This window comes from Girardinichthys multiradiatus, chromosome 22 (assembly GCF_021462225.1).
Source record: "Girardinichthys multiradiatus isolate DD_20200921_A chromosome 22, DD_fGirMul_XY1, whole genome shotgun sequence".
In the NCBI taxonomy this organism is placed as follows: Eukaryota; Metazoa; Chordata; class Actinopteri; order Cyprinodontiformes; family Goodeidae; genus Girardinichthys; species Girardinichthys multiradiatus.
Genome location: NC_061814.1, coordinates 16,431,253 through 16,458,005, shown reverse-complemented (window position 1 = coordinate 16,458,005; position 26,753 = coordinate 16,431,253). Strand labels below are relative to the sequence as shown.

General features: G+C 38.8%; 1 protein-coding gene across 1 annotated transcript in view; it reads right to left on the bottom strand.

Moving 5' to 3' along the window:
- Positions 1-17,762, bottom strand: part of LOC124858603 (serologically defined colon cancer antigen 8 homolog) — a 64,349-nt gene extending 46,587 nt beyond the window's left edge. Inside the window, exons 1-13 of the mRNA XM_047350660.1 lie at positions 17,669-17,762; positions 15,050-15,202; positions 14,829-14,914; positions 14,530-14,643; positions 13,949-14,029; positions 13,761-13,820; positions 12,298-12,362; positions 11,983-12,183; positions 11,759-11,897; positions 11,013-11,165; positions 10,028-10,162; positions 9,404-9,520; positions 6,191-6,333 (exon numbers count right to left, since the gene is read on the bottom strand). Coding sequence (XP_047206616.1) covers positions 6,191-6,333; positions 9,404-9,520; positions 10,028-10,162; positions 11,013-11,165; positions 11,759-11,897; positions 11,983-12,183; positions 12,298-12,362; positions 13,761-13,820; positions 13,949-14,029; positions 14,530-14,643; positions 14,829-14,914; positions 15,050-15,202; positions 17,669-17,735 — 1,514 coding nt within the window. The 5' untranslated portion in view covers positions 17,736-17,762. The remainder of the gene's footprint in view (positions 1-6,190; positions 6,334-9,403; positions 9,521-10,027; positions 10,163-11,012; positions 11,166-11,758; positions 11,898-11,982; positions 12,184-12,297; positions 12,363-13,760; positions 13,821-13,948; positions 14,030-14,529; positions 14,644-14,828; positions 14,915-15,049; positions 15,203-17,668) is intronic.
- Positions 17,763-26,753: the final 8,991 nt, after the last annotated feature.

Below are 26,753 nucleotides of genomic sequence, written 5' to 3'. Positions count from 1 at the left end.
TACAGTTTGACTACTTTAAATTACAAAAATAAATAAATAAAAATAATGGTGGAGTGGTGGCCTAGTGGTTAGAAAGCAGGGCATTTGTGTCCCGAAGAGGCCACAAGTACCCTGGTTCAAATCCCACATTATTATTATTATTATGCTCTACAAGTAAAAACTGTCCAGAAATTGAATAGGTTACTGTTTAAGTTGTTAAGTTTTACAAATACATTAAACAAAATGGTATGTGATCAATGTATTTTATGTAGTGTTATAATTTTATATTTATGAACACAAAAATTATTTTGAACATTTTACGTGGCTGAATAATGAACAAGAATAAAATTAAAAGATCATAAAATAAGAATATTTGAAAGAAAATAGGATTATAAGCCATCGGGAACATGTAAAAGGGTATTTAAAAACCATGTAGTTATTTACAGTGGAGACAGCGGTATTAACCTTCAGGCTCCATTTGTTCGGCTTCACAGCTATGTAATGGCACAAGTTTCTGCCCATACTCATGCATGTTCCACAATAATAACCTTTAGCAGCAACCAGTTTCCTTTCCTCGGTGCTTGAGCCAAATGAATAAAAGTGTTTGTATTTCATATTGTATGTCAGTGTTTTAATTCCCCTTCCAACCACTGTGCGTGTAGCATTTACTTGAAATGATGTTTTAAAGCAAAACCAAATGTTGATGTGGGAAAACAAGCAATGTCTTCAGAATAGGAATTTGACAGCTACATTACTGTAGTTTAGTTAATTTTTACAAATTTCTATCCTCCTTCTCCTGAAAAGATCCTGCCTTAAGACCAGGCAGCAGTGGTAAGTATGAAAACATTTTCTTAATCTGACGTGCCTGGATAAATAAAAGGTTGAATAAAAATAAAAGGACAAAAGAACTCTCAGGAGTAAAGCACAGACTGTTTATATGAAGGAAAGAGAAGATTTTCTGCTGCTTCCATTCACTGCTTCTGTGTTTTAGACAACTACTACATGGCTTGAAAATAAAGTAGACTACTTTGGTGACATAACTGTTAGGAAAAATGAGTGTGCTGACACACATCCATGCAGATCAGAACAAATCTGGTCGTCACTGAAGCAGAAATTACATCATGTATCCGATTGCTGCCAGAATTTAGCTTTTTCAATTACAGTTTTTGTCACAGTTGTTTATTAGTCACTGTTCCGAATTACAGACAGACTGGGGTCACTGCTAAGTGCTTTTAAAACCCTAGGTAGAATGCAGGTTTGTTAGGTCTCCAAGCTACTGTTCCCAGACAACACTTCTACTGACCTACTCCTCCTCGATTGACCAATCATTTTGATTTCTTCATTGTGCATCTTCATCTTATGAACCCACATTCAAGCTAAATACTTTTTTACTACCTTCCACTCAGCATAAAGCAGTGGTGGCCATTGCATTATGCATTGATGCTGACGTTTGGTGTTTTAAATGCCATGTCATCACTCTTCGGCAGCTTGTATCAGCTTTTGCTTTTTCACATTTCTTAAATTCAGAGATGGAAAAAATATAACCATCACGAGTTACAAGGTAGACCACAGTTTAAAAGAAAACATTTAAAAAAATGAAAACATATGTCCTAGAAGTGTGCCTTGATTGGCCATTTTGATTGGCCAATCTCCACGTAACAAAACAATGTGTGTATTTGAATTCCTAACCATAAAACTGTGACAAAATTTCGACATGCAACAATTATAAAAGACAAACAAAAAACAATAGAAGAGATTTTGCTCTTGGTTCAGTTTCAGCTAGGAGTTCCTGGAACTGTTTGGACTGAAAGCTTATTTTGCTGACTGTTAGAAGTATACACCATGAGGATTTCTGAGAACCACTTAGAGATAATATGACTCTTCAGACCCAGTGTCCTTCTGCTGTGCTCACCATCAAGCTCTTTACTTGCCACCAATGTGACAGCCATTGATGTTCTGTATCCAACTTGCCGTATTTATTGAGGACTTCTCAAAATGAATAGTAAAGTTGAAGATTTTTACTCTACCAGATCCATCCACTTCACTAGCATTGGGCCGTTATTAGAAAGTTTGTCATTCAGCTGTTAATCAGTAAATTAGATCTTATGAATGGAATTGTACTATTTACTGGAACCCTAAATCTGAAGTTTAGTGTGAGGAACTGTCTACTAGTTAAAGTGTGTTTTTGCCGAGCGTCAGCTCTCTGCGTCACTCTCATGAACATGAATGCCTGATTTCATGGGGATAACAGAACTGGTAGAAGATATCTTGCCCCACAGATATTGAACTTATCCTGAAACAAAGCAGCCCGCCAGCCATAAATTCCCAAAGCATGCAAATGTACAACCACCACTCATTTCTATTTGGCATGTGTGGGGACAGCAGTTATGCTGGGCGCTTTTCTGGACGCCCTTTGGGATCTGAGAACACAACAAAAGGAGATATGAGGCCGGATGGAAACCAGAAAAGAAGGAAAGAAAGTAAAGAAAGACTGAGCAAACAAACAAACCAAACTTAGTAAAGCCCTCTGCTGGGCTGGGGCCGGGACTGGAGCGAATGTGTGCGTACACGCGAAGTGATGTGAACAGAGTGCTGGGGATTAGGACAGATCCTGGGCTGTCCAACTCACAGCTGGCTGATGATCCAATCCTGGAGCACAGCGCAGCGCACCAGCCGCCATGGGACCCCCCCCCCCCCCGTGCGTGCCTGCATCTGCGGGTTTGTGAGAGCCTGTATTAATGTCTGTGTGTACAGGCATGTGGGTTCAGCTGATGTGCATATCAGCATACATGTCTGCCGAAATAAATGTGAGCTTGTACAGTAAAGTCAGAAAGGTAGGGTTATTAAAATCTACAATAGTAGTCTGCTTTTGTTGTGGTGAGCTATCACCATTCAGCTTTAGAATGGAGAGCAGCATGAAACTAGGGGTAAAAAGATGCAAAACCATTATCAAAATGCAGCTTTTGAACTCGAAGGCTGATTATACAAATAGCTTCCAGCTTAGCTACAGTGGATCTTACACTCCTGTTAGAATCCACACACATACACAGCAATCCCCACTAGCAATCCACATGTGGCTTTGAAGTTAGCAACAACAGTAGGCATGACTATGAATATAGTGTATGTAGCCCCAAAAAGCTTTATATAAACAGCAAAGGAAGAAAAGGAAACATATTTTAAGCTTATTTACACAGCTTTGGTATAGCAAGAGCACATAAATGGCTGAATGTTTAAGGTTCCTGTCCTGCTGGAAGGTGAACCTCTTCCTCAGTCTCAAGTATTATGCTGTTTCCAACAGGTTTTCTTTCCCTGTATTTAGCTACATTCATTATCCCATCAACTCTAACCAGCTTCCCTGTCCCTGCTGAAGAAAAGCATCTCCACAGCATGATGCTACCACCACCATGCTTCATTGTGGGGAGGAAAGAGTCACTGCTGACGTGTATGTTTTCCTCCACATATAACATTTTGCACGTTGGCCAAAAGCTAATCTTAGGTCCAAACTAACTAACCAGATCACTTTCTTTTACATGTTTGCCTTAGAAAACTGCAACCAGGAATACTAATGGTTGTATAGCCAGACCTGTGGAGTGCATTAATGATAATTGTCTTGTCGACAAATTCTCCGACCTGAGGTGTGGATCTCCACCCCATAGGCCTTTACAGAACATCTGTATTTACATAGAGAATAAATTACACACAGGTGGACTCTATTTACTGACATCTGAAGTCTACTTTGTGTATGTTCATTATATCTAATGATATAAATGACAAAGTTTATTGTTGTAATGTAACATGAAACAGTTCCAGAGACATGAAGACACATGTGTCACCTTGTTTATACACCTTTTAAACCAACTCTGATCTGGGCCCTAGATTCAAACATTAATGAATCAGCATTGATCTCGAGAGTGACCCGAGTGCTGCTGTTATTTTCAAAAACTGCAACCTCCCTGGAGGGTCCAGAAGTACAAGGGGTTCAGATCTTAGACGGAGCAGATGAGGGGCCTGTGGCTGGATCAGAGACGGCCCGTAGCTCCACTTCGACTCAGATGCAAGCAAAGTGGAGGTGGGGTGCTGGTATGGGCTGGTATTACTAAAGATGAGCTAGTTGGACCCTTTTGGGGTGAAGATGCTCCAATAATGGTTCCCCCTTCCTCATCTGACTGAAACCCTATTAGGAATTTGTGGACGCCTCTTAAACAGGAGATCTACCTTGAAACACTGTCTGGGAGCCTTAGGGTGCTGCTACAGAGGTTTAATCGTCAACAGATAAAGAAACTAGCAGACTCCATAAATAGAAGCATTTGTATTATTTTTGAAAAGAAGGGAGGCTACACACATTTGTTCCCCATTTAATATTAATTTTGCTCTCTGTCTGTGCAAACAGATATTCTCACAAGAAAGCCAAAACTGTAACTGTTTAATAATAAAAAGGAATCCTCAAAAAAACAACTTGTCTAATATTGTGCACACATCGTAAATAGATATAGGGTGTCAAGTAAAGCTTTCAGGACCCAATATACAATTAAATTAAACTGAATGTTAGATATGTTGCCCTGTTTTGTCCATTTATCTCCTTAATTCACATAACTACTAACCTATAAAGAAATATAAACTGTTTATGTGAACAAAACATTAGAAAAAAGGGACAAAATGGCAACACATGGGTACCAAACGGGGATATAAATTCCTGAAGAGGCAAACTGACACACTTAATTTTTGTAGATGAGGAGACGTCTGGCCTCTAAGCTTTCACAAATTTCATGTAGGGCGAATGCAAGAATATTAAACTTTTAGAACGGAAATACATCAATATAAATTAAAATTTTAGGTGGCCTTTGCTTATAATGACCAATATTGAATTTTAATGGTTACGTCCTAGGCCAAGTCAACAGCTGTCAAACATCTAAAGCGCGTCAGAGGACAGATAAAACTATAAACTCTCTCATGCACAGACTGACACACAGGAAGTAAAACGGTTCAGTGCAGTGGTTAATCCAATACAGGTCAAAGTCATTGTGTTTGCCACATTAATATGCACATCATTCTCCACAGCTGGTGAAAAAAAAATAAAAAAATAAAATCACACCCCCCCACACACACACACACACACATCGTTCATCTCTTGCTTTAAAACACGCAAGAGCCCACCATGAAGCCAATGTGTAACTGCTGGCAAGCTGACAAACACTTAAACACAGATGAGAGCAAGGAGCTGCAATGGACATGAACACACACACACACACACCAACACATAAGTCCACACAGATCACGCAAACTAGCACCCCACAGCCTCCAGCACCACGGGACATTTCTGCCACATCTGTGCCCATCTCACACACATCGGCTGTGGACAACGGGGGTGAGACAGAGTCCTGAGTGGCTGGCGTGGTCTGGCTGAGTTTGGCAGGGAATGGTGTGGGGAGAGGGCAACAGCAGTCAGCAGATGACAGGAGGAAAGGAAAGTAAAGGAAAGGAAAGGAATATTGTGTTTAATAGTATGAGTAAAATGACTCCTTTGGAGCACTTTAGGGTTATCAAGGATGGTGAGGAAGAATTCTGAAAGAGCTGAAAGAGAAAATACAGAAAATCTTTCAGATAAATATGTGGAATAAACATATAAAACAATATCAGAGGACTTCAGGGAAATAAAATAGAGAATATCTGAAAAATCTAAAGAAAATAGACTGAGAGAGCCGGTAGTGCCCACAGTGAGGACGGGTGCAGAGCACGGGCAGGTGGCACGGAGGCCAGGCTGTCCAGTGACCATCAGCCACGCTGTTGTGTTTGGGTGTGTTGAGGCGTGTGTGCACGCCAGGGATAGAAGAAAGGCTTAGGCGATATTTTGGCTCTGCTGGAGCTGCTGCTGGGCTGGCACTGGCCTGGTGGCACGAAGCGGGCAGCGTGCATGTGTGTGAGCATGTTTATTGCACTATGTTGTGGCATGCTTAACAGGATTAGAGGTGACCTAGTGAGGTCCAGTTGGTACCGGGACCACCGCACAGCGGCGTGCATGCACGTTTGTATTTGTGTGGGGCTTGTATAATAGGATTAACTGTTACCTGGTGTGGTACAGTTGGTGTGCTGGTCTGAACTGGACTGGGCTGAGCTGAGCTGGGCAGGGGCTGGGCAGAGGGGAGTGCTGTGTGCCCATGAGTGTGTGTGTTTGTGTGAGTGTGGTGGCATGTATAATAGGATTAGGTACTACCTGGTGAGGTGCAGTTGGTGCTGGGCATTTGCCAGCTGTTCCTCTAGGCTCAGGGCTTTGGTCTGCCATTGGCTCCCAACCCTTTGGGCCACCTCCAAACGCTGCCGACAGCAAACCAGCTCTGAGCTCAGACTTTCCACTTCCTGTCCCACAGAGAGGGAAGAAGAGAAGTTAGCAGAGATGAGGAAATCTTTCACAACACCCATTTTCTGCCATCACACATTTACAACATTAACCATGATTACAATGATATGAAGACTTGATAAGCCAAGAATAAAAAAAACTAATAGGTTGCAATGCACATTTCCCTTAAGAAACAAAAAAATAAAGCATTAGATGAGAGTTTTTGCCAAACTCTATAGCTACCAAAATAACAGCGGAAGAAAACTGTGACCCTGATTAGAGGTAGAGTATTAAAAAGGGGTATAATACAAAAACAAACAGAATCAGCTACCAACTTGTTTTTATCTGAATAAATTATATTATCAATAAAAGGGTAATATCAGTAATTCATTTAAGAAAGTCAAACTCATTGTATGGATTCATTACATGCAAGCATTTATTTCTGGTTGTTTAGATAGTTACAGGTTACAGCTAATGACAACCCAAAATTCACTGTCAGTATTTGTGTTTTATAAGACAAACAAACAAGATTCTTATTTCAGAAATGTTATGATCTACATAATCATAGGCAGGACTTCCAACTTGACAGGTATCAACCCCTCCGCGTAAGCAACAAGAGGCACTGCTAAAGAAGCTGGCTGTTCACAGAGTGCTGTATCCAAGCCTATTAGTGGAAAGTATGTATGGAAGGACAAGGTGCAGAAGCAGGAGGGATAACTGCAGCCTTGAGATGAATCAGAGACAACATCTGGGGCTTCTTACCTGGGCTATGGAGATAAAGGGACAGAACCATTAGTCGTCCAAAGTCATCTTTTCAGATGAAAGTTTGCATTTGATTTGGATATTAATATCTGGAGGAACAGTGGAGAGGCACATAATCTAAGCTGAATGAGGTCCAGAACCAAGTCTCCTCAGTCAGAGATGATTTAGGAATCCATGACATCTGCTGGTGTTGGCCCACTGTGTTTCATCAAGTCCAAAGTCAACATAGCTGTCTACCAGAATATTTTAAGAGCATTTCACGATTCTTTCTCCTGACGAGCTTTATGGAGATTCTGACTTCCTTCCCAGTCAATATTACCAACGTTGTTTTAAGGATCATGTCATTACAGTGCTTCATTAGGCAACAAACTGGCCTGACCTAAACCCCACAGGGAATCTATGGAGCATTTTCAAGAGGGAGATACAGGTCCTTCTCAAAATATTAGCATATTGTGATAAAGTTCATTATTTTCCATAATGTCATGATGAAAATTTAACATTCATATATTTTAGATTCATTGCACACTAACTGAAATATTTCAGGTCTTTTATTGTCTTAATAAGGATGATTTTGGCATACAGCTCATGAAAACCCAAAATTCCTATCTCACAAAATTAGCATATTTCATCCGACCAATAAAAGAAAAGTGTTTTTAATACAAAAAACGTCAACCTTCAAATAATCATGTACAGTTATGCACTCAATACTTGGTCGGGAATCCTTTGGCAGAAATGACTGCTTCAATGCGGCGTGGCATGGAGGCAATCAGCCTGTGGCACTGCTGAGGTCTTATGGAGGCCCAGGATGCTTCGATAGCGGCCTTTAGCTCATCCAGAGTGTTGGGTCTTGAGTCTCTCAACGTTCTCTTCACAATATCCCACAGATTCTCTATGGGGTTCAGGTCAGGAGAGTTGGCAGGCCAATTGAGCACAGTGATACCATGGTCAGTAAACCATTTACCAGTGGTTTTGGCACTGTGAGCAGGTGCCAGGTCGTGCTGAAAAATTGAAATCTTCATCTCCATAAAGCTTTTCAGCAGATGGAAGCATGAAGTGCTCCAAAATCTCCTGATAGCTAGCTGCATTGACCCTGCCCTTGATAAAACACAGTGGACCAACACCAGCAGCTGACACGGCACCCCAGACCATCACTGACTGTGGGTACTTGACACTGGACTTCTGGCATTTTGGCATTTCCTTCTCCCCAGTCTTCCTCCAGACTCTGGCACCTTGATTTCCGAATGACATGCAGAATTTGCTTTCATCCGAAAAAAGTACTTTGGACCACTGAGCAACAGTCCAGTGCTGCTTCTCTGTAGCCCAGGTCAGGCGCTTCTGCCACTGTTTCTGGTTCAAAAGTGGCTTGACCTGGGGAATGTGGCACCTGTAGCCCATTTCCTGCACACACCTGTGCACGGTGGCTCTGGAAGTTTCTACTCCAGACTCAGTCCACTGCTTCCGCAGGTCCCCCAAGGTCTGGAATCGGCCCTTCTCCACAATCTTCCTCAGGGTCCGGTCACCTCTTCTCGTTGTGCAGCGTTTTCTGCCACACTTTTTCCTTCCCACAGACTTCCCACTGAGGTGCCTTGATACAGCACTCTGGGAACAGCCTATTCGTTCAGAAATTTCTTTCTGTGTCTTACCCTCTTGCTTGAGGGTGTCAATAGTGGCCTTCTGGACAGCAGTCAGGTCGGCAGTCTTACCCATGATTGGGGTTTTGAGTGATGAACCAGGCTGGGAGTTTTAAAGGCCTCAGGAATCTTTTGCAGGTGTTTAGAGTTAACTCGTTGATTCAGATGATTAGGTTCATAGCTCATTTAGAGACCCTTTTAATGATATGCTAATTTTGTGAGATAGGAATTTTGGGTTTTCATGAGCTGTATGCCAAAATCATCCGTATTAAGACAATAAAAGACCTGAAATATTTCAGTTAGTGTGCAATGAATCTAAAATATATGAATGTTAAATTTTCATCATGACATTATGGAAAATAATGAACTTTATCACAATATGCTAATATTTTGAGAAGGACCTGTAGACCAGATCAAGTATGCAGTTAAGCTGAAGGCCACTATTCATTTTTTTAATTAAATCACTGAAAAAAATAACTTTTTGCTCATAGTCTATTATTTTAAGATGAACCTGTAATTTTATGCAAAAAATAATTATTTGTATGGTTGTTTTAGTTTTATTTCCTATTCATCAAAAAAGCCTTTATATTACAATTATCAGTTAAAAGGATCAATTATTCCAATTTATCTGTTGCCAACACAAAAATAAAGCTACATGATATAAAACAGGAAATTTAGAGGCTGAATGAAAACATACCTGTGATGCTTTCTCCTTCTCTCTGCTCGTCTTGGCCTTCAGCTCTCTACGTTCTCTCTCAGCCTCCTCTTTTTTCAGGTTGGCATTACTCAGCTGATATCGCAGATCCATACACACCTGAGGAAGACTGCAACAACTAAGAAACAACTCACAACTTCTACAACATAGCCACTGAATCATAGTTAGCTGGTTCCAAAGTACCTTGCGATACATCTTTGCTTTGAATAAGCTTTAACTGGGTCATCACACCCTGACATCTAATAGAAAAACATTCCTTACTAAAACTCTCTGATCCATATATGGTGTGTTTAAATACTTTTATCGCTCCTCCTATAAAGACCGCATTAATTCCACAGTTAACAGAACTAAAATCAAGCCTAAGCATGATGAAACTGAAAAACTCTTAATCTTATTTGAGACTAAAAACAAATACCAAAAACAGATGTTCTGGTGCCATCTACTGGAAATATAAGAACATTACAAGTCAACAGTGCAAGCTTCATCAGTTAAAAACAGCCTGTCCCTGATCATTGAACAGTTGCTATCTTTTGATTTAAAAATGGGAAAAGCTTTAACTAAATGTGAACAGAGAATGAAGTGTTTCCTGCAAATAAATCAGTGCACCTTGGCGTTGTCTTGCTCCTGATAGGTTAGCTTGCTGAGCGTGTCCTCCAGCTGATTGGTCAGTGAACTCCTGTCTCTGTGAGCTCGGTCTAGCTGTCCTTCCAGCTCGGCTACACGCTGAGAAAGGCTGGACGCCTGTAACACAGACATTGTTTTTAAATGACATTTCATTAAGAAAACAAGTTTTTCTCTATAAACCAATTAACAAAATAAAGATGATCCAATTTACTTCATTTAACCTCCGCCCAGATCATAATTTTCCATTACTCCCATAATGAAACCATGTACAACAAAATGTTTCAGAGAAACCAGAACTGAAGCTTGCATTAACACAAGAACTAACTACAACCAGGTTTCCGAGTACTGGATCCACATATAGAGTGCCTTATGAAAATATCATACCCCTTTAACTTAATTTTTTTCAACACTTTATGGACTGGCGACCTGTCCAGGGTGTACCCTGCCTTTCGTCCATAGACTGCTGGAGATAGGCACCAGCTCCCCCGTGACCCACTATGGAATAAGCGGTAGAAAATGACTGACTGACTTTATATGACAAGTAATCCCTTTCGATTTAATGTATTGAGATTTGATGTGATGAACCAGCAACCAGCATTGATGGATCCCTTTATATTTAGCGCCATTAGTCAATGACTCAGACTGGATAGAGAACATCTGTGAACACCAATTTTCAGATTAAGCCATAAACTCACATAGATTTAGAACTGGGTTATTCTAATACATGAATATACTTTGATCTAAAACATTTCAGCGTAGCTCTGGCTATATATTTAAAGTCGTCCTGCTGGAAGGTCCAGTCTCAAGTCTTTAGCTGCTTGTAACAGGTTCCTCTTGCAGGACTGTCTTTTTAGAAGCCATGCATCACTTTCCTTCCTTCCTTCTTCATAATTATGTGACAATCTATCACACAAAACACCAATAAAGTGCAATGACATGGTTTGGTATTAAGCACTCTAAGATTTACCATTTGTGCTAGCTCTTCTTTTTGTTTGCGTGTTTCCGCCCGGCCCTCCTCTCTGGCCTCTGTCATCTTGGCCTGCATTGCATGTGTTTCTCTGTCCAGCTGCTCCCTCTGCCGTAACAGCTCCCTGGATAACTGCTCACATCGCACCTCCACCTACTCGCGTACAAATGGATGCAGAAAGCTTATCAGAACTAACTATATGTATGTGTGTGTGTATATATGTATATATCTATACTATATATATAGTACAGACCAAAAGTTTGGACACACCTTCTCATTCAAAGAGTTGTCTTTATTTTCATGACTATAAATATTGTAGCTTCACACTGAAGGCATCAAAACTATGAATTAACACATGTGGAATTAGATACTGAACAAAAAAGTGTGAAACAACTGAAAATATGTCTTATATTCTTGGTTCTTCAAAGTAGCCACCTTTTACTGCTCCGCACACTCTTGACATTCTGTTGATGAGCTTCAAGAGGTAGTCACCTCAAATGGTTTTCACTTCACAGGTGTGCCCTGTCAGGTTTAATAAGTGGGATTTCAAGCCTTATAAATGGGGTTGGGACCATCAGTTGTGTTGTGCAGGAGGTGGATACAGTACACAGCTGATAGTCCTACTGAATAGACTGTTAGAATTTGTATTATGGCAAGAAAAAAGCAGCTAAGTAAAGAAAAACGAGTGGCCATCATTACTTTAAGAAATGAAGGTCAGTCAGTCCGAACAACTTTTTAATACTGACCCTAGCTTTTTGTAGATTAGCTTCTTCTGCCATCTCCACAGCCTGTTTGACCTGGAGACAAGCTGACCACTCCCTCTGTTGGGCCTCCTGTTGACTCACCCGCACTGCGCATAGAGCTGCCAGTAATTCATCCCGTTCCCTGAGAAATAAAAAGTAGGAAGAGCACAATTAGTCTTTTTTCATATTGCTGATCTGGTTGTACTAATATGTGATGACAGAATTACTTTGTGAGCCTGTCAATAGCCTGCACATGCAGGTTTGCATGAGTTCCAGCCAACACTGCTTCATGCTGCGCACACTGCAGACACAACCCGGCCACACGGGGAGCTCCATCAGCCGGTAATGCTTCTGCAACCTGCTTCTCTTTGTGTCTAAGACGAACCTTCACCTCCTCACACTCCTTCTGACTCACTGACAGATCCGTTCTGTTAACAAAAGCGAAAGGTATATAACAATGTCAAAGGGAATGGGGAGAAAAAGATTTATTGTGTATTGCTTTGAAAAGACTCTTTGTGGACATTATGATGTATGAAACTGACCTGAGAGAGATGACCTGAGCCTCCAAGCTTTCAATCTGGGCCTGGTGGATCCCTTTTAACTGCTCCTTCATCCGTGTGTGACAGGACAGAATGGAGTCATTAAATTATGACTTCACAACAGTCTTCCACGAAACAAAGTATACTGTCAACACTATTTCAAAAACTCAAGGGACTAAATGAAATTTAGTAAAATTATTAAATCATTTTAACTCCCATATGACTCAATACTTATTAAACCCTGTTATGAACCATTAAAAGACTCCATTAAAATAGTCTATGACATTCAGGCTTCTGATGACAGTGCTGTGAAAAGGTTTTTGCCCTCTTTCAGATCTCTTCTGTTTTTGCTTTTTAGATCACCAAACTAATTTTAACATCAAACAAAGATAACCTGAGTAAACACAAAAAGCTGTTTTTAATTGAGGATTTGATTGACTAAGAGAAAAAAAACGATCTCCAGACCAACCTTGCTCTATGTGAAAAAGGTATCCCCGCCTGTGTTAAATCATAAAATAAATGATCACCTATTTTAGACAGCTGAGCTCAGTTTCAGTAACCACACCAAGGCCTGATTACTACCAGATCCGTAGAATTAATAAATTATTTAAGTAGAACCTGTCTGACAACATAAAGTACGCAAAACAATCTCTAAAAGCAAAACTCATCCAAGAAGTCACACAATAACCCAGAATTGCACCTAAAGCACTGCAGGCTTCATGAATCACCAGAAGACTGTGGGGGAAGAAAATGTCTCGTATTTTTTAAACACACATCTTAAAAGATACCCAAAGACCTTTAGACAAATATTCAGTGACTCAAAAGTGGAGGGTTATGGAAGGCGTGCGTCCAGTTATATCTATTGTACAAAACACTAGGTATCACAGTGGTGGCAGTGTAATGGTCTGGGGCTGCTTTCCTGCTTCACGACCCAGAAGACTTGCTGTATTTTAGGCCAGCATGAACTACCCTGGCTACAAGAAAGTCTTAAAGGAATGTCTGGCAATCAGACAATGACAGAGCTCATGAGTGCTTGAGTTATGCAGGGGACAATGATGCCCAAGACACCAGTGAGCAAAGTCGCCTCTGAATTTAAAAAAAAAAAAAAGCAGATCTTGGAATGGCCCAGTCAAAGTCTAGACTTCAATACAATTAACATGCACTGTCATTCATCGGTCATTTATGCTAAGAAATTCTCCGATGTGGCAGAGTTAAAACAATCTTGCAAAGAGTGAGTTAGATATTAAAATGTGGTTGGTGATCTAAAACATGTAAGCATGACAAAAAGCTAAATCAGAAGAGAGACGTAAGGGGAAAATAAGGTTTCCAGGGCAAGGTATGTTCACTTTGCATGGTTCATGTGCACTGCTTTATGTTGAAGAGGTTTCACTTCAATATGCAATGAAGGCTGATAACATACAGTATTGCTATGGGCGACAGTAAAGAATACCATACATTAGGCTTACCAGATCATTTCTCCATGTGTTGTGATCTGTTTTTGAGGCTATCAAGCTGCTGCTGTGCACCTGAAGAAGCCAGAAGGAAATGTAATGAGTTAGTTTGGTAACATATACTTTTATTACTTTTAAATAATTATGACGCTGATTTTCATAGAGTTATAAATTGGGTAATTGTTCAGAGATTGATCCACAACCTTGGATTTGAGTTCAGACTGCAGCTTCTCATTTTCCACCACCACCACTCTAATCCGGTGTTTCAGTCCTTGCAACTCCTCCTAAAACAAAATAAGCACAGGAAACTGGTCCTATTAGAATATTAGTAAGAGAGATTATATAGTATATACAGACACATATCGCCAGTGCCCTTGCCACTTAGTGGCAGCAAATAAGCGTGGAGGGACGTGTAAAATGTCTGCAATATTTATGGCAATAGCAGAAATGCAGCCTTTGGGTATGACGGGGAAACGTAGTGAAATAATTGTTTGGTGTGCCAAGGTCTGTCCTTTAGGCAAAAAGTGGTTGTATAAAAATCACTGGCAAGGATGTCAATATTTGTGCCACCACTGATTTTGTAAACAAAAAAATATAACAAAATATACTTTTTTTTTTCTCCAATGAAACAAAGGACTCAAATTAAAAGGTTAGATTTGAGATGTGAGATTAATCTACCGCAGTAAAAGATAAACTTACATTAAGGATTTTTTTTACATCATTATTGGGGGTGCCAAAATGAGGAGGGTACCATTTGCATACATACACATTTTTGAGCACAAACCTTGCAGAACTTTACTTCAGCTTCTAGGTGCTGGATGTACTCAGACTGATCATAACTCAGTGGAACCAGGTCCTGAAGGGCAGGCAAACTGGGCCTGCCTTCCTGCTGCACTCTCTAAGAGGGGAGTAGGGGGGTTGGGTCGAGCCATAAAAGGAGAACAGCACAGTAATGAAATCATGGATAAGCCTGCATGGTTTTGATCATAACCACATATTAAAAAGGCATTGTATCCTGATTATTGTGTTATAATAGCTTTTCTGCAGATAAAAATCTGTAACCATTTAATGCTGCATGTCTACCTTGGAAGGAGATCGCTTCTCTGAAGGAGAGAGAGGGGTGGGGATTTCTCTGCATTGCTTCAGAAGGAGGCTCTTCAGCTGGTTAACTAAACACAACAGACGAGGCAAAGATTTCATTATGGTTCTGATAACATGATCAAGAGCAGGGACATTTTGAGGTGGTGCGCCACAGGGATTAAATCTCTGACTGACTGTAAATAAATAGTAAAACAGTAACTTACCTGCTTCACTCTGCGTCTTGTGACTCCACGCTGCCGTGTCCTCTTCAGCCGCCATTGTGAGGAAGTTAGCTGGACCAGCTCGGACGTCCTCTCCATCAGCGTTCAGCTGCTCCAGAGCACTGCTCAGCTGTTGGATGCTCTGGTTGGCCCGCTCTACAGTCAGTATACACAAAGCAGTAAATTGTCTCAAAGTAATTATTTTAGATTGCAGCTGCTTGTTTTTACCAGCAGTAACACAGTAACCAGTGGAGGTAGATTTAAGTTAAGTAAAAATAACTTCTTGGCTATAAAGCTTTTATTTTAGTTTATTTTCATCATGTGTTTCCTGATGCAAGATTTAAAATCCCACAAGTTGCGACCACTTCCACACTTGAACAGCAGGTGGAGTAAGATTTACAGGCTTCTCTTTAGTTACTGGGCAAAAGTAGGAGTAAAATAAACTCTTTTTCTGGTAAAATCTCGCATAGCTATAATTTTTGTCTTATGAAAACATCATATTTCCTATACAAGGCGTGGTTTGTCCAGCTTCACACCTTTAGATCGTACTTCATTTGTCTGAAACAAACATCCCAAGATATTTGTTACTTATTTTCTGCAACCTTGTTTGAGGATCTATGCAAACACAAGCTAAAGCAAACGCTTTAACCTGGCAGATGTTTACGAATGTAAATGGCTCCAAAGTCAAATTACGACCGTTTACAGAATAACGAGAAGAACAGAAATATTTATCTTCTGTATCAATTTTATATCCAGTTGCTTACATGTGAAATTTCTTGGATAATCATAACATTTTTGACCAATAAAATCTACCAAGTAAAGTGATTTTGTTTTTCTTTTTTTAAACAAATATAATTCAAATACTAAACAAAATAAAACCTTCCACATATAAAATATTTACTTATAGAAAATACAAAGATAAAATATGGGAGACTTCAGAAACTGAAGGAAAAACAGAAACTTCATCATCCTTCGGGATAGTTTGAGGGGCCAAAAATGCTACAACCCTATAATTAAATAAGTCAATAATTAATCATTTAAAATAAATTGGAAATGGCTACATTAAATACATAAAATAAACTATATTTATCAAAATGGTTCAATAGTTTCTTAAATACAAAAAAGCCCATAACCTGAATGTAGAAACAATAAAATGTAATATAATATAGGCAATAAAATTATTCTTCAAGTATTTCATTTTTCTATAGATCCTGTGCTACAGAACATAGTGACATAATTTTAACTGTCAATGTGGCACATTAAATAAAAACATCTATTTGGCCAATCTGGCCAAACTTCAGATCAGTCACATTTCAGTTCCAGAACCACACCAAGCATGCTTGAACTGATCTCACATTATCTTCTCTTGTAAAGTAACTTTTAAATATATCTACATTTAAAAAGATATTTTTTATTTCCATTTATTTATATTGTCAAAAAAAAACTTCACTAAGAGCAAAGTGTACCGAGTCAAATCCCATGTTGTGTGCACAAACTTGGCAATAAAGCTGATTCTAATTTATAAATAACAAATCGCCAAATGATTATTTGGAATGTAGGACTAAGTAAATTTGAACAAATGAGCCTATATATTTATAAAATACATAGTTAATAAATATTTTTATATATATATATTTTTTTTTTTCAGTTTACTTAGAAAATCTAGTATAATTTTGCTGCCGTGCTGAAGAACACTGCAGAACAGCCTAACCCAGTGTTTTTCAGCCCTGGTCCTCAAGGAACACGCATGTTTTAGATGTTTCCCTGCTTTACCACAGCTGAGCCAAATGATTGCAGTTCAGCAAAAGCCTGTTAATCAGACAATCATTAAAATCAGGTGTGCTGAAGCAGGGGACCGTCTAAAACAGTAGGTGGGGCTAACACTGCTATAGTGAAGGTGATTGGTCTAAAGTAGACTTTGCGTCCATATTAACCAATCAGATGTTAGGGTCTATTAGTTGAGAAAGATCAACAATTTGAATTATTTCTAATTAAATAAACATATTCTGAAATTAATAAATATGTCTTTAACATACAGATAATTAAATATGTATATTGGTTTTAATTGTTAAAATATGATTCAATATAAATTATTGAAACATCCAAATAATTATGGCTATACGTGTTTATTTTTTAATTCTTGTTTTTTTTCATAAATTAACGAATTATTGTTTGTATTGGGGCACTTTTAGACCTCGATACTCTGTGATAGGAGATTGGATTTAGCAGTTAGGTCTTAAAATGAATCATTAAGGAATTTCTCAAATATGAGTGAATGCAAAACTGAAATATTCACTAAGCTCTTGTTTCAAGATCTCGCATTTTCTTAAAAAGCTTGGCTTTGCAAGGTGAAAACTCCTAAATTTAGTATTACTTTGATAAAACATTTTACACCCTCTAAGAAAAATGGACTAGACTCCTAATATTAACAGTTGTGTCACTTTTAACTCATGTTTGCTTAATAAATGCTAGAACCTTTGATGTCTTGACAGACAAACCTCTGCGTATTTAAGTTAACTTAACTTATAAATACAGAGCAGTAATTAGCCTTTAACACATCTACATTTAGCAGCTCCCTCCAAAGCAAGCTAGCAAACGCGGCTCAGTAAAGCCTCAGCTTACGTCTCAGCTCCTTCTCCTTGGTGCCCAGCTGCTCTGCCTCCTCTTCATCTGAGTCAAATGGTTTCATTGATATATAACCTTCACTAAATCACATTCAGACAGTCAATAAACCTGCTAGGCTACGCACAACATCCCATCAACAGCCATTATACCCAGCGCGTCATAACGACAATCAAGGCTCAGGAAGGCGGTGTTTGTTTTTATTCACTGGCTTCTTTACGAAAAACGGCATCAGTCTTTTGTATCAGTAACGACATCACCGCCCCTCCTGAATCACCAGTGTGCTGTAGTTCGACAAATGAAGCATCCATCTGCTGTGCCGCTAAGGTTCCCACTTCCGTAAACGCAAAGTGTCGATGGGAGCTGTAGTATTGTCTGCTCTCTGAGTTGGACGGATTCTGTACCAAGGAAATCTCTAATTAAATATTTTTTCCTGGTTTTAATGACTAAATGCGTTTTAAAAAGAACAACCTTTCAAACCTACCAAAACATCTGAATTAATGTTGTATTTTATTTAGATGGAAAGTTATTTCGGGCTTATGTTTGCATGCTTTTGCTAAAGTTAAAATTGATTTTTTATCTTTTGCTAAATCTTGCACAATGACACCAGCACATCCCTGGTATGATGGCTTCAAAATGGCATGGTTCCATTATGAACACTTACATTCAAAAATGTCATAAAATACAACATAAATCCAGGATGATATATTTTACATTTAAACATCAGTAGTATTGTACACAGATTAATATAGTCCATGGTGTCCACCTCTCGCCCAATCACACCTGAATATAGGTACCTTGATGGATGGATGAATGTTGACAATGACCTAATTTTTTTCACCAGAAAACAAATGAAAATTGAAACAAACATAAATGGTAAATAATATACCCAAAATTACAAAACATTTGGAAAAGGTTAGATATTTTAAAAAACAATATTTTATTGTATTGAGAGCATCTGCGAGGAAATCTCATTAACACCATCATACATGGAAAGTGACGGGTGTGAAATTACTCTGGAACGGTTTCTCTGCCCCCTAGTGGTACAAAAAAACCACATGAAGGATTTTTGTTTGGGTAAATAGCTGATTAAATACAACTTTAGCTCCAGTAAAAGCTGCATTGAAAATAACACTATAAAGCAGTGGTCGTAATGTAATTTAAGTTGACTCTAAGTAGAGTGTTTATCTTTGAGGAACTGGGTTGCTAAACATCAGCCTGCTGGTAGACTTGTACACTATGGAGGACTGATCCTGACAAAATTAAAAATAAAAGCAGAAATGTATATATCTTGTTTTTCCTTTTCCTTACACATGCATTTTCATCAAGAAATGTAAATATTTTCTTTTCCCTTTTCCTTACACATGCCTTTGTTCTTTTTACATTTCCTCGTCACTCTTTTTCCTTTACCGTATGCATTTCTCCTTCATGATGCAAATGAGGAGGGCTGCATTCTTCTCTCCAGCTCCTCTACTATTGGTCAATATAGAGGAAGGAGGAGGATCCATGTGCAGGCCGAGGATGTGTCCTAATTCAGGAGCTGGATCCTTCCATGTCGGTACTTGTGGGCTGATTACATCACAGCGCGGCGCGGAAGGTCTGTCAAATGCGGCCGACAAATGTGTCCTTCTTTTGCCCGATTTGAAGGATGAGTTGTGAGTATCCTTCGCGGTCCATCTTTTCCCATGATTCATTGCGGGTCAAAGCGGTTTGGTCAAACAGGGGCAGCCATGGCGGACCACAGTGGCAAAAGCTATGAGTAAACTGTGAAAAATTACACTTTCTGTGACACAAATGAACTTTTACAATGTTTTTAGTGCGGGAATATAACTGTGTAGACGTGAAAAATCTGCTTGATTTATCAAGACATTGCTTAATTTCAAACGTGCTCCGACGTTTTCGGAGATTTCCGCTCCCGCCGTATTAACTCCTGGCTTGCCTCGCCAGTCCTACCGGCGGTGGGGCGATACATATCATAAATATCCATCCAGTGATTAACATACTTAAGTATGTTAGAAAGATAGGAGTTTTTGAAACTGGACAGAAACTGACTGCAAAGAATGTTGTTATTGTACCTCCAAGCCACGGTGGCTGAGTTTTTAGCTCCAGTAAAAAGGTGGTGGTTCTCACCCCTGAGTTTAATAAACTGGCCCGTCTGCTCCTTTGTACCTAAACAATAAAAACAAAAAACAAAAAAACATCTTGCTTAATATCGGTGTAAAAAAAGTCTTTTTTAATTTTATATTTGTCTTCATTTGCAGAACATATTAAAATATTTCTATGCAAATGCCTAAAACAAGCTCTTTCAAACTTTTCACTTCTTTACTGAGATTTGCTTACATTTGAAAGTGTATTTCTCTTCAGCTGTACCTGGAATCATGAATTATAATGTTAGCTGAATTATAAATACACTTTTAAAAACACATAGCATATTTCTTCATCAAAAATGAATATTTAAAAGCTTATTTATTCTCAATCACACTCTCCAGCGATACCGTAGGATTACATAAAATCGTCCATTTATTCAGGTTAACTTTAATATCACCTGTAATGTCAAATCGACTTACATGAACAAATGACACATTACATTAAAATAATACTAACATAAACTGTTAGAAATCACTTGTGTTTAACGTTCAATGTGATGACTGGCAGCGGGAGCTCAGTGCCGATAGTCCGGTCAGATCTCTACCGGGTCTAGCTCGCTCCACCGCTGGTAGGACTGGCGAGGCAAACCGGCAGTTACTACGGAGGGAGCGGAAAACTCAGAAAACGTCGGAGCACGTTTGAAATTAAGCAATGCCTTGATAAATCAAGCAGATTTTTCACGTCTACACAGTTATATTCCCACACTAAAAACATTGTAAAAGTTCATTTGTGTCACAGAAAGTGTAATTTTTCACAGTTTACTCACAGCTTTTGCCACTGTGGTCCGCCATTGCTGCCCCTGTTTGACCAAACCGCTTCGACCGCAATGAATCATGGGAAAAGATGGACCGCGAAGGATACTCACAACTCATCCTTCAAATCGGGCAAAAGAAGGACACATTTGTCTGCTGCATTTGACAGACCTTCCGCGCAGCGCTGTGATGTAATCAGCCCACAAGTACGCACTTGGAAGGATCCAGCCCCTGAATTGGGACACACCCTCGGCCTGCACACGGATCCTCCTCCTTCCTGTTTATTGGCCAATAGGAGAGGAGCTGGAGAGAAGAAGGCAGCCCTCCTCATTTGCATCATGAAGGAGAAATGCATACGGTAAAGGAAAAAGAGAGACGAGGAAATGTAAAAAGGACAAACGCATGTGTAAGGAAAAGGAAAAAGAAAATATTTAAATTTCTTGATGAAAATGCATGTCTAAGGAAAAGGAAAAAGAAAATATTTAAATTTCTTGATGAAAATGCATGTCTAAGGAAAAGGAAAAAGAAAATATTTACATTTCTTGATGAAAATGCATGTCTAAGGAAATGGAAAAAGAAAATATATATACATTTCTTGATGAAAACATGTGTAAGGAAAAAGAAAAACAAAATATATACATTTCTTGATGAAAATGCATGTCTAAGGAAAAGGAAAAACAAAATATATATATTTCTGCTTTTATTTTTAATTTTGTCAGGATCAGTCCTCCACAGTACACCTCTTATCGTTTCTTCTTACAGCGAGTCACTAGGGAGTGCTATCACATTTACACGCATATCCGCAAATGTGATAACTTTATGATGCCTTGTGTGATTACTGAGAAACGTTTCTTTTTCAAACACTGCCAAGCTGGTTGGAAGGTTAAAGTTGACCCAAAAAGCTGTTTTCATTTGAAAAAGAAGAGGCATACTAATAGTGAACCTACCACACAGATCCTGTAGCAACTAATAATGTAAAAACCGCAAATAACGTAATGCCGGTCAATAATACAATAATTTTGTCCATTTTGTATGTTATAAAGCCAATAATGTAATAACTTGCTAATAATCAGAGGTGCAGATTCGAGACTTGACTTGGTTATATTAGAAAAGACTTGCAACTCGACCTGACTTGAACAGTAATGATTTGTGACTTGACTTGGACTTGAGCAGCAAGCAAAAGGGTATTGTACACCCTGAACAGACTGCCAAAAGTTGCCAGTATATGGCAGAGTTAAAAGCCTTCAAGAAAGAATCTAAAAATTTATAAATAGTGTTCGTTTAGATGCTGAGTGACAAAACACTTATACATGTATAGCGTTTCAGGGATAACTTTTTATGACTTGTTAATAACTTGATATTTACACCACAGGACTTGGACTTCATACTTCTTAGTCTGGAATTCTGACTTGACTCTAAAGACTTGAGACTTACTTGTGAGTTAGGAAGTGATGACTTTTTCCCATCCTTGTTGATAATGTTAGAAGTTCTTATGTTATTGGCACATCGTTAAAAACATCCTTTGAATATGTAACAACTGCAGCCAATAATGCTATAATACATATTTAGGGCTGCATTCAGGAAAACAAAATAATTATTTGTAGTTTTTGTGAACTTTGCTCATCAGATCAGCTGATCCCTGGGGCTGAAGCTAACTGCTCGTCGGAGACCCTCTTTTGAGGAAGAACCCTGCTTTGGTCTTAGATCTTCTAGCCTCTAGCTTTAGCGTAAAAACCCACAATATTATAGTGATTTTATAGATTTATTACATTTTTGCCTTACTTTACATTTATATCAGAAACCTTTTACATGTTTTTTCTTAGTGTGTGTTTCACACAGGAAGACCATTGGTGTTGCACTGCCCCCAACCTCCTATTTCTGCGTAAATAATCACAATCTTCATAGTTGATAACTGCCCAATGCAAACTTGTTTAAAATGAATGTTGATGAAATGGTGTTAGCATAAACCCTTATGACATTTTTGAGAATGGAGTACTGTTAAGATGGTAGAAATTGACTCTGGCCTTTGACCATCTCTGACTAGCAATGAGCTTCAGCCTCCAGGATGAACTAATTTGGAACTAAACTAAATGAAGAGATCAAAAGAGTCATCTACTGCTGATAAGATATTTACTACTTATCTCTACTTATCATCTTTAATACATAATCTCACTTCAACATCCCTGAACTATCCCTAGAAGCTCAGATACAGCTCTTTGGTGTTTTGCAATCCCCTATGTGTTACAAGGTTTTTAAATCCGGATAGTTTTTTCTGGAACGTCCACTTGTGAAATTGGCAAATGTTTTGTATGTTTTTTACATTACTAGATTAGGAAATAACCTTGCAACAGTGCTCAGACCAATGGGTAGCAGTAATTACTTCTCGAAGATCATTCTCACATCTGTCTTCCTTGACAACTGAATCTTCCTGATCCAAAACCTCCTAAATTTGGCTGATGGTCAGTTATTTAAGTGTTAACTTATCTTCTTCTTATGTTGTGTGAAAATCTACGCCCTTATCTATGCCAATTTACAGCTTAATTTTGGTAAATATTGAAACAGTGTCCAAAGTTTATCTTGTAACAAACCAATGAACTTTAATTATTTCTTGAATGTAAAATCTCTATTAAACCTCTTTTTTGTTTTTGTTATATATATATATATGTTTGTATAAGACTACAATAAGGCCAACATCTGGGATCAAGAATAGTCAAGTAATTTGCTAAGTGTGATATGTGTATTTCAGTTCTATAAACTAAAGGTCAAAACTTCCAGTTCCTTTTTAAAACAGACCCATTCTGGTTGGTTAAAAAAACTCATTCATCATTAAGAGGGGTTTCTTAGAGTGGTTACATGCAGGGGAAAGTCATAGGTAATGTTTATAATGCTGCTGACAAAATGGCCAAAGTCACCATGGATACACCTTCTTCCTATTGCACAATACCAGAAAACTTCCTGTGGAATAAGCGGTGGCTGTACTTTTGATTTTTGCGACATTTCGCTTTTCAGAAGAAGAGCCTGTGAGTCAGAGTCGGGTGCATTCATTCATAAACTGACAAAGGTCTCTCAACTAGGTTTAACATTTTCATTCAGTCCCATTCATAATTTATTTCTGATACCTTAAACACCGAGCTGAATCGGACGTGAGAAGATTTTGTTGCTTAGTAAATTTCAGTTTTCTGCAGTATCTGGCTTCAAAGAACATCACAAGAAACATGCTTTTGTTTTATGCATAACTCTGACAGCAAGTTTGTTATAATAAATTGGGTCACTAAAGGGGCATTTTAAATTAACTCAAGAGTCCTATGCTGCCTTGCAGTTACACTCCACTGAAGTGCACTAATCCACAATTTTGTCTCAGGTCTATCCAATAGAGCTACATTCAGGGCCACGATGTAAGAAAACCTGTTAGAGGCTCCGAAAGACTTGAGACTAGGGCGAATGTTCGCCTGAGCTACAGTGGATAATAGCATTCTTATATCTTGAAATGGCTTAGTCAAAGTCCAACCTGTTTACAGATGCTGTACCACAAAAGACTTGTAGCTGTTGTTACAGCAAAAGGTGGTCCTACAAAGTGCTGACTCGGAGGTGAACACAAATGCATAGTGCAGTATTTTGTTGAAAAAAGTTGAAAATCATGTTTCCTTTTAATTCCACTTTATGTTATTATTAGTTTTTAAAATGCAGACAGGGATTCATTTTGTTACTTGTAATGTATTCACTTACAGTCCGTTTTAGCGCTCATTTTGTGAAAGAGACCTTTGGTCTTAATTGGACTAACGTAATTAAAGAAAGGGTGTAAATGAATATTTTAAGTGATGCGCTACTTTGAGTTGATCTGTCACATTTTTTCTCCAAAAATATACATTGAACTTTGCAGTTATGTTAGCAAAAAGGCTCAAGGGCTATGAATAATCTTGCTTAAGTTTATTACAGCAGTAATATGACCATATAAAAATAACTTTACAAAGCAGATACGTTTTGTTGATTCAGAATATAACATTCTGACTAAGACACAAACCTTCTGAGGTCAAGTATTACTCACAACAGGAGGACTGGCTGATAAAAAAAGCAAGAAAAGTTGAAATAGACAATGCCAGGTCAAGTAAAAAGATTTTCCAACCAATGACTGACTCATTCATGCAATCTAGATGTACAATGCCTTCCTTTTTCCTTAGCACATCTGATAAAACATTTGTACAACCCCTTTTTGACAGAGGAACAGCACTGTTTTCTGCTGTAGCATTTCACTAGGTTGGAGTGTACAGAAAGAGGGATCTTAGACTACTTCTTTTTACACAATCTCTCTAGATGAGCCAGAGTCCTGTGTCCTTATGCTCTCTTCTCTTCTGCTTAGCACACTGGTTTCCTGTAGGACTTTACAGAACTGAGATTACCAAGGGAGAAGGTTAACTCCGTGTCAGGAGAGCCATTTCCGTGTTGATTTGGCCACATTTGCTGTCAGAGTTCACTTGATTTTTATTCAGAATGTCCTGGTGTTTCAAAGGGTTTCTGAAACTAGACACTCTAACAAGCCTCCTAAAGCCTCTCGAAGAGAAACAGGCCCACAGCATTACAGATCCTCCACCATCCAACAGTGGCATGTGTTTTCACATGTTTGTTCTGTTTGTTACTGAAAAGCTCCATCTTATTTTCATTTGACTAAACCACCCAGTTCCAGTTAAAGACTAACGCCAATACAATCTCCTTCTGATGTTTACCTACTTAGATCAACTAGTTCAGATTAAAAATTTCAGACTGAAGAAATGAAGGACTTATTAACAATGTGCACATAACGCAAACGGGATGACACTGTGGAAACCTGGTGTGGTTTTTGACACTGTGGGATATTTTCCATATATGCTTTAACTAAGTGTGTGGAACTACAATTTGACCCCTGACTTAATCAGAGAATGGAGAAAAGAAAAGGAACGTTTTAAAAACCACCATTAGTGAAAGTAAGAAGACACTTCTAAAGAAAACTTTCTGAAAGCAACTTGCAGAATTCAACCAAAGATACGATTAATACACTCAATTAATTTAACTCTCCAATAACTTCAATAAAGATTTATTTCTATTATTTATGTAGACCTAGTTTCACAAATCCCTCACTTTGAAAAGTGTGTTCTCATATAACACAGCTGTTAATATAATTCCTATATTGCCCAAAGGTCTGGATGGAAAGTTTCACATTCCCAAAACCTGAAGATGATAACATGGAAAAAAGAAGGTGCCTGGATTCCCATCATTACGTCACATGAAAGCAACATCTAAAGCAAACACATGATTTCAGTTGCATTGTCTTTGTGCATCAAAATCAGAATCAGCTTTATTGTCAAGTTTGTTGAGACAAACAAGGAATTTGACTCCGGTAGACTTTGCTCTCATTAATAAAGAATATCTTTTTAAATCTACATATATACACAATTTACTTTACAATAGAATATTATGTGAGATCAGTCCAAGCATGCATGGTGTTATTCTGGAACTCTGACTGTAAGTGTCCATCAGAGAAACAGCCTGGGGGGAAGAAACTGTCTCTGTGGCGGCTGGTTTTAGCAGACAGTGCTCTGTAGCAACGACCTAAAGGTAAAAGCCTAAACAGTTTATGTGCAGGGTGTGTGGGGTCTGCAGAGATTTTAGCTGCCCTTTTCCTGAACCCTAGACCTGTATAAGTCCTGGATAGGGGGAAGGTCAGTCCTGATGATTCTCTCTGCAGATCTGGTTCCTAGGAACCAGAAGTGGTCCACAGCAGACACAGTGTGTTGAGGATGGTGAGGATGGTGAAGGGGGTGTTCTCCAAAGGTCCACCATCATCTCCACAGTCTTGAGTGGGTTAAGTTTCAGGTGGTTCTAAACACACAAGTGTACCAGCCAATCCACCTCCTATCTGTATGCAGACTCCTCACTGTCCTGGATCAGACCAATAACCGTGGTGTCATCTGCAAACTTCAGGAGTTTGCAGATGACATGATGATTTGCATAATGATCATGACAAACTTTGTTCACACATTAATTCAGCACCTTACTACAGTCTCTCAGCAGTCTTCTGTCTGGTCTTTGTGGTAGTGGTATTTCAGCATCAATGATGTAGTCTACAGGGGTTGGACAATAAAACTGAAACACCTGTCATTTTAGTGTGGGAGGTTTCATGGCTAAATTGGACCAGCCTGGTAGGCAGTCTT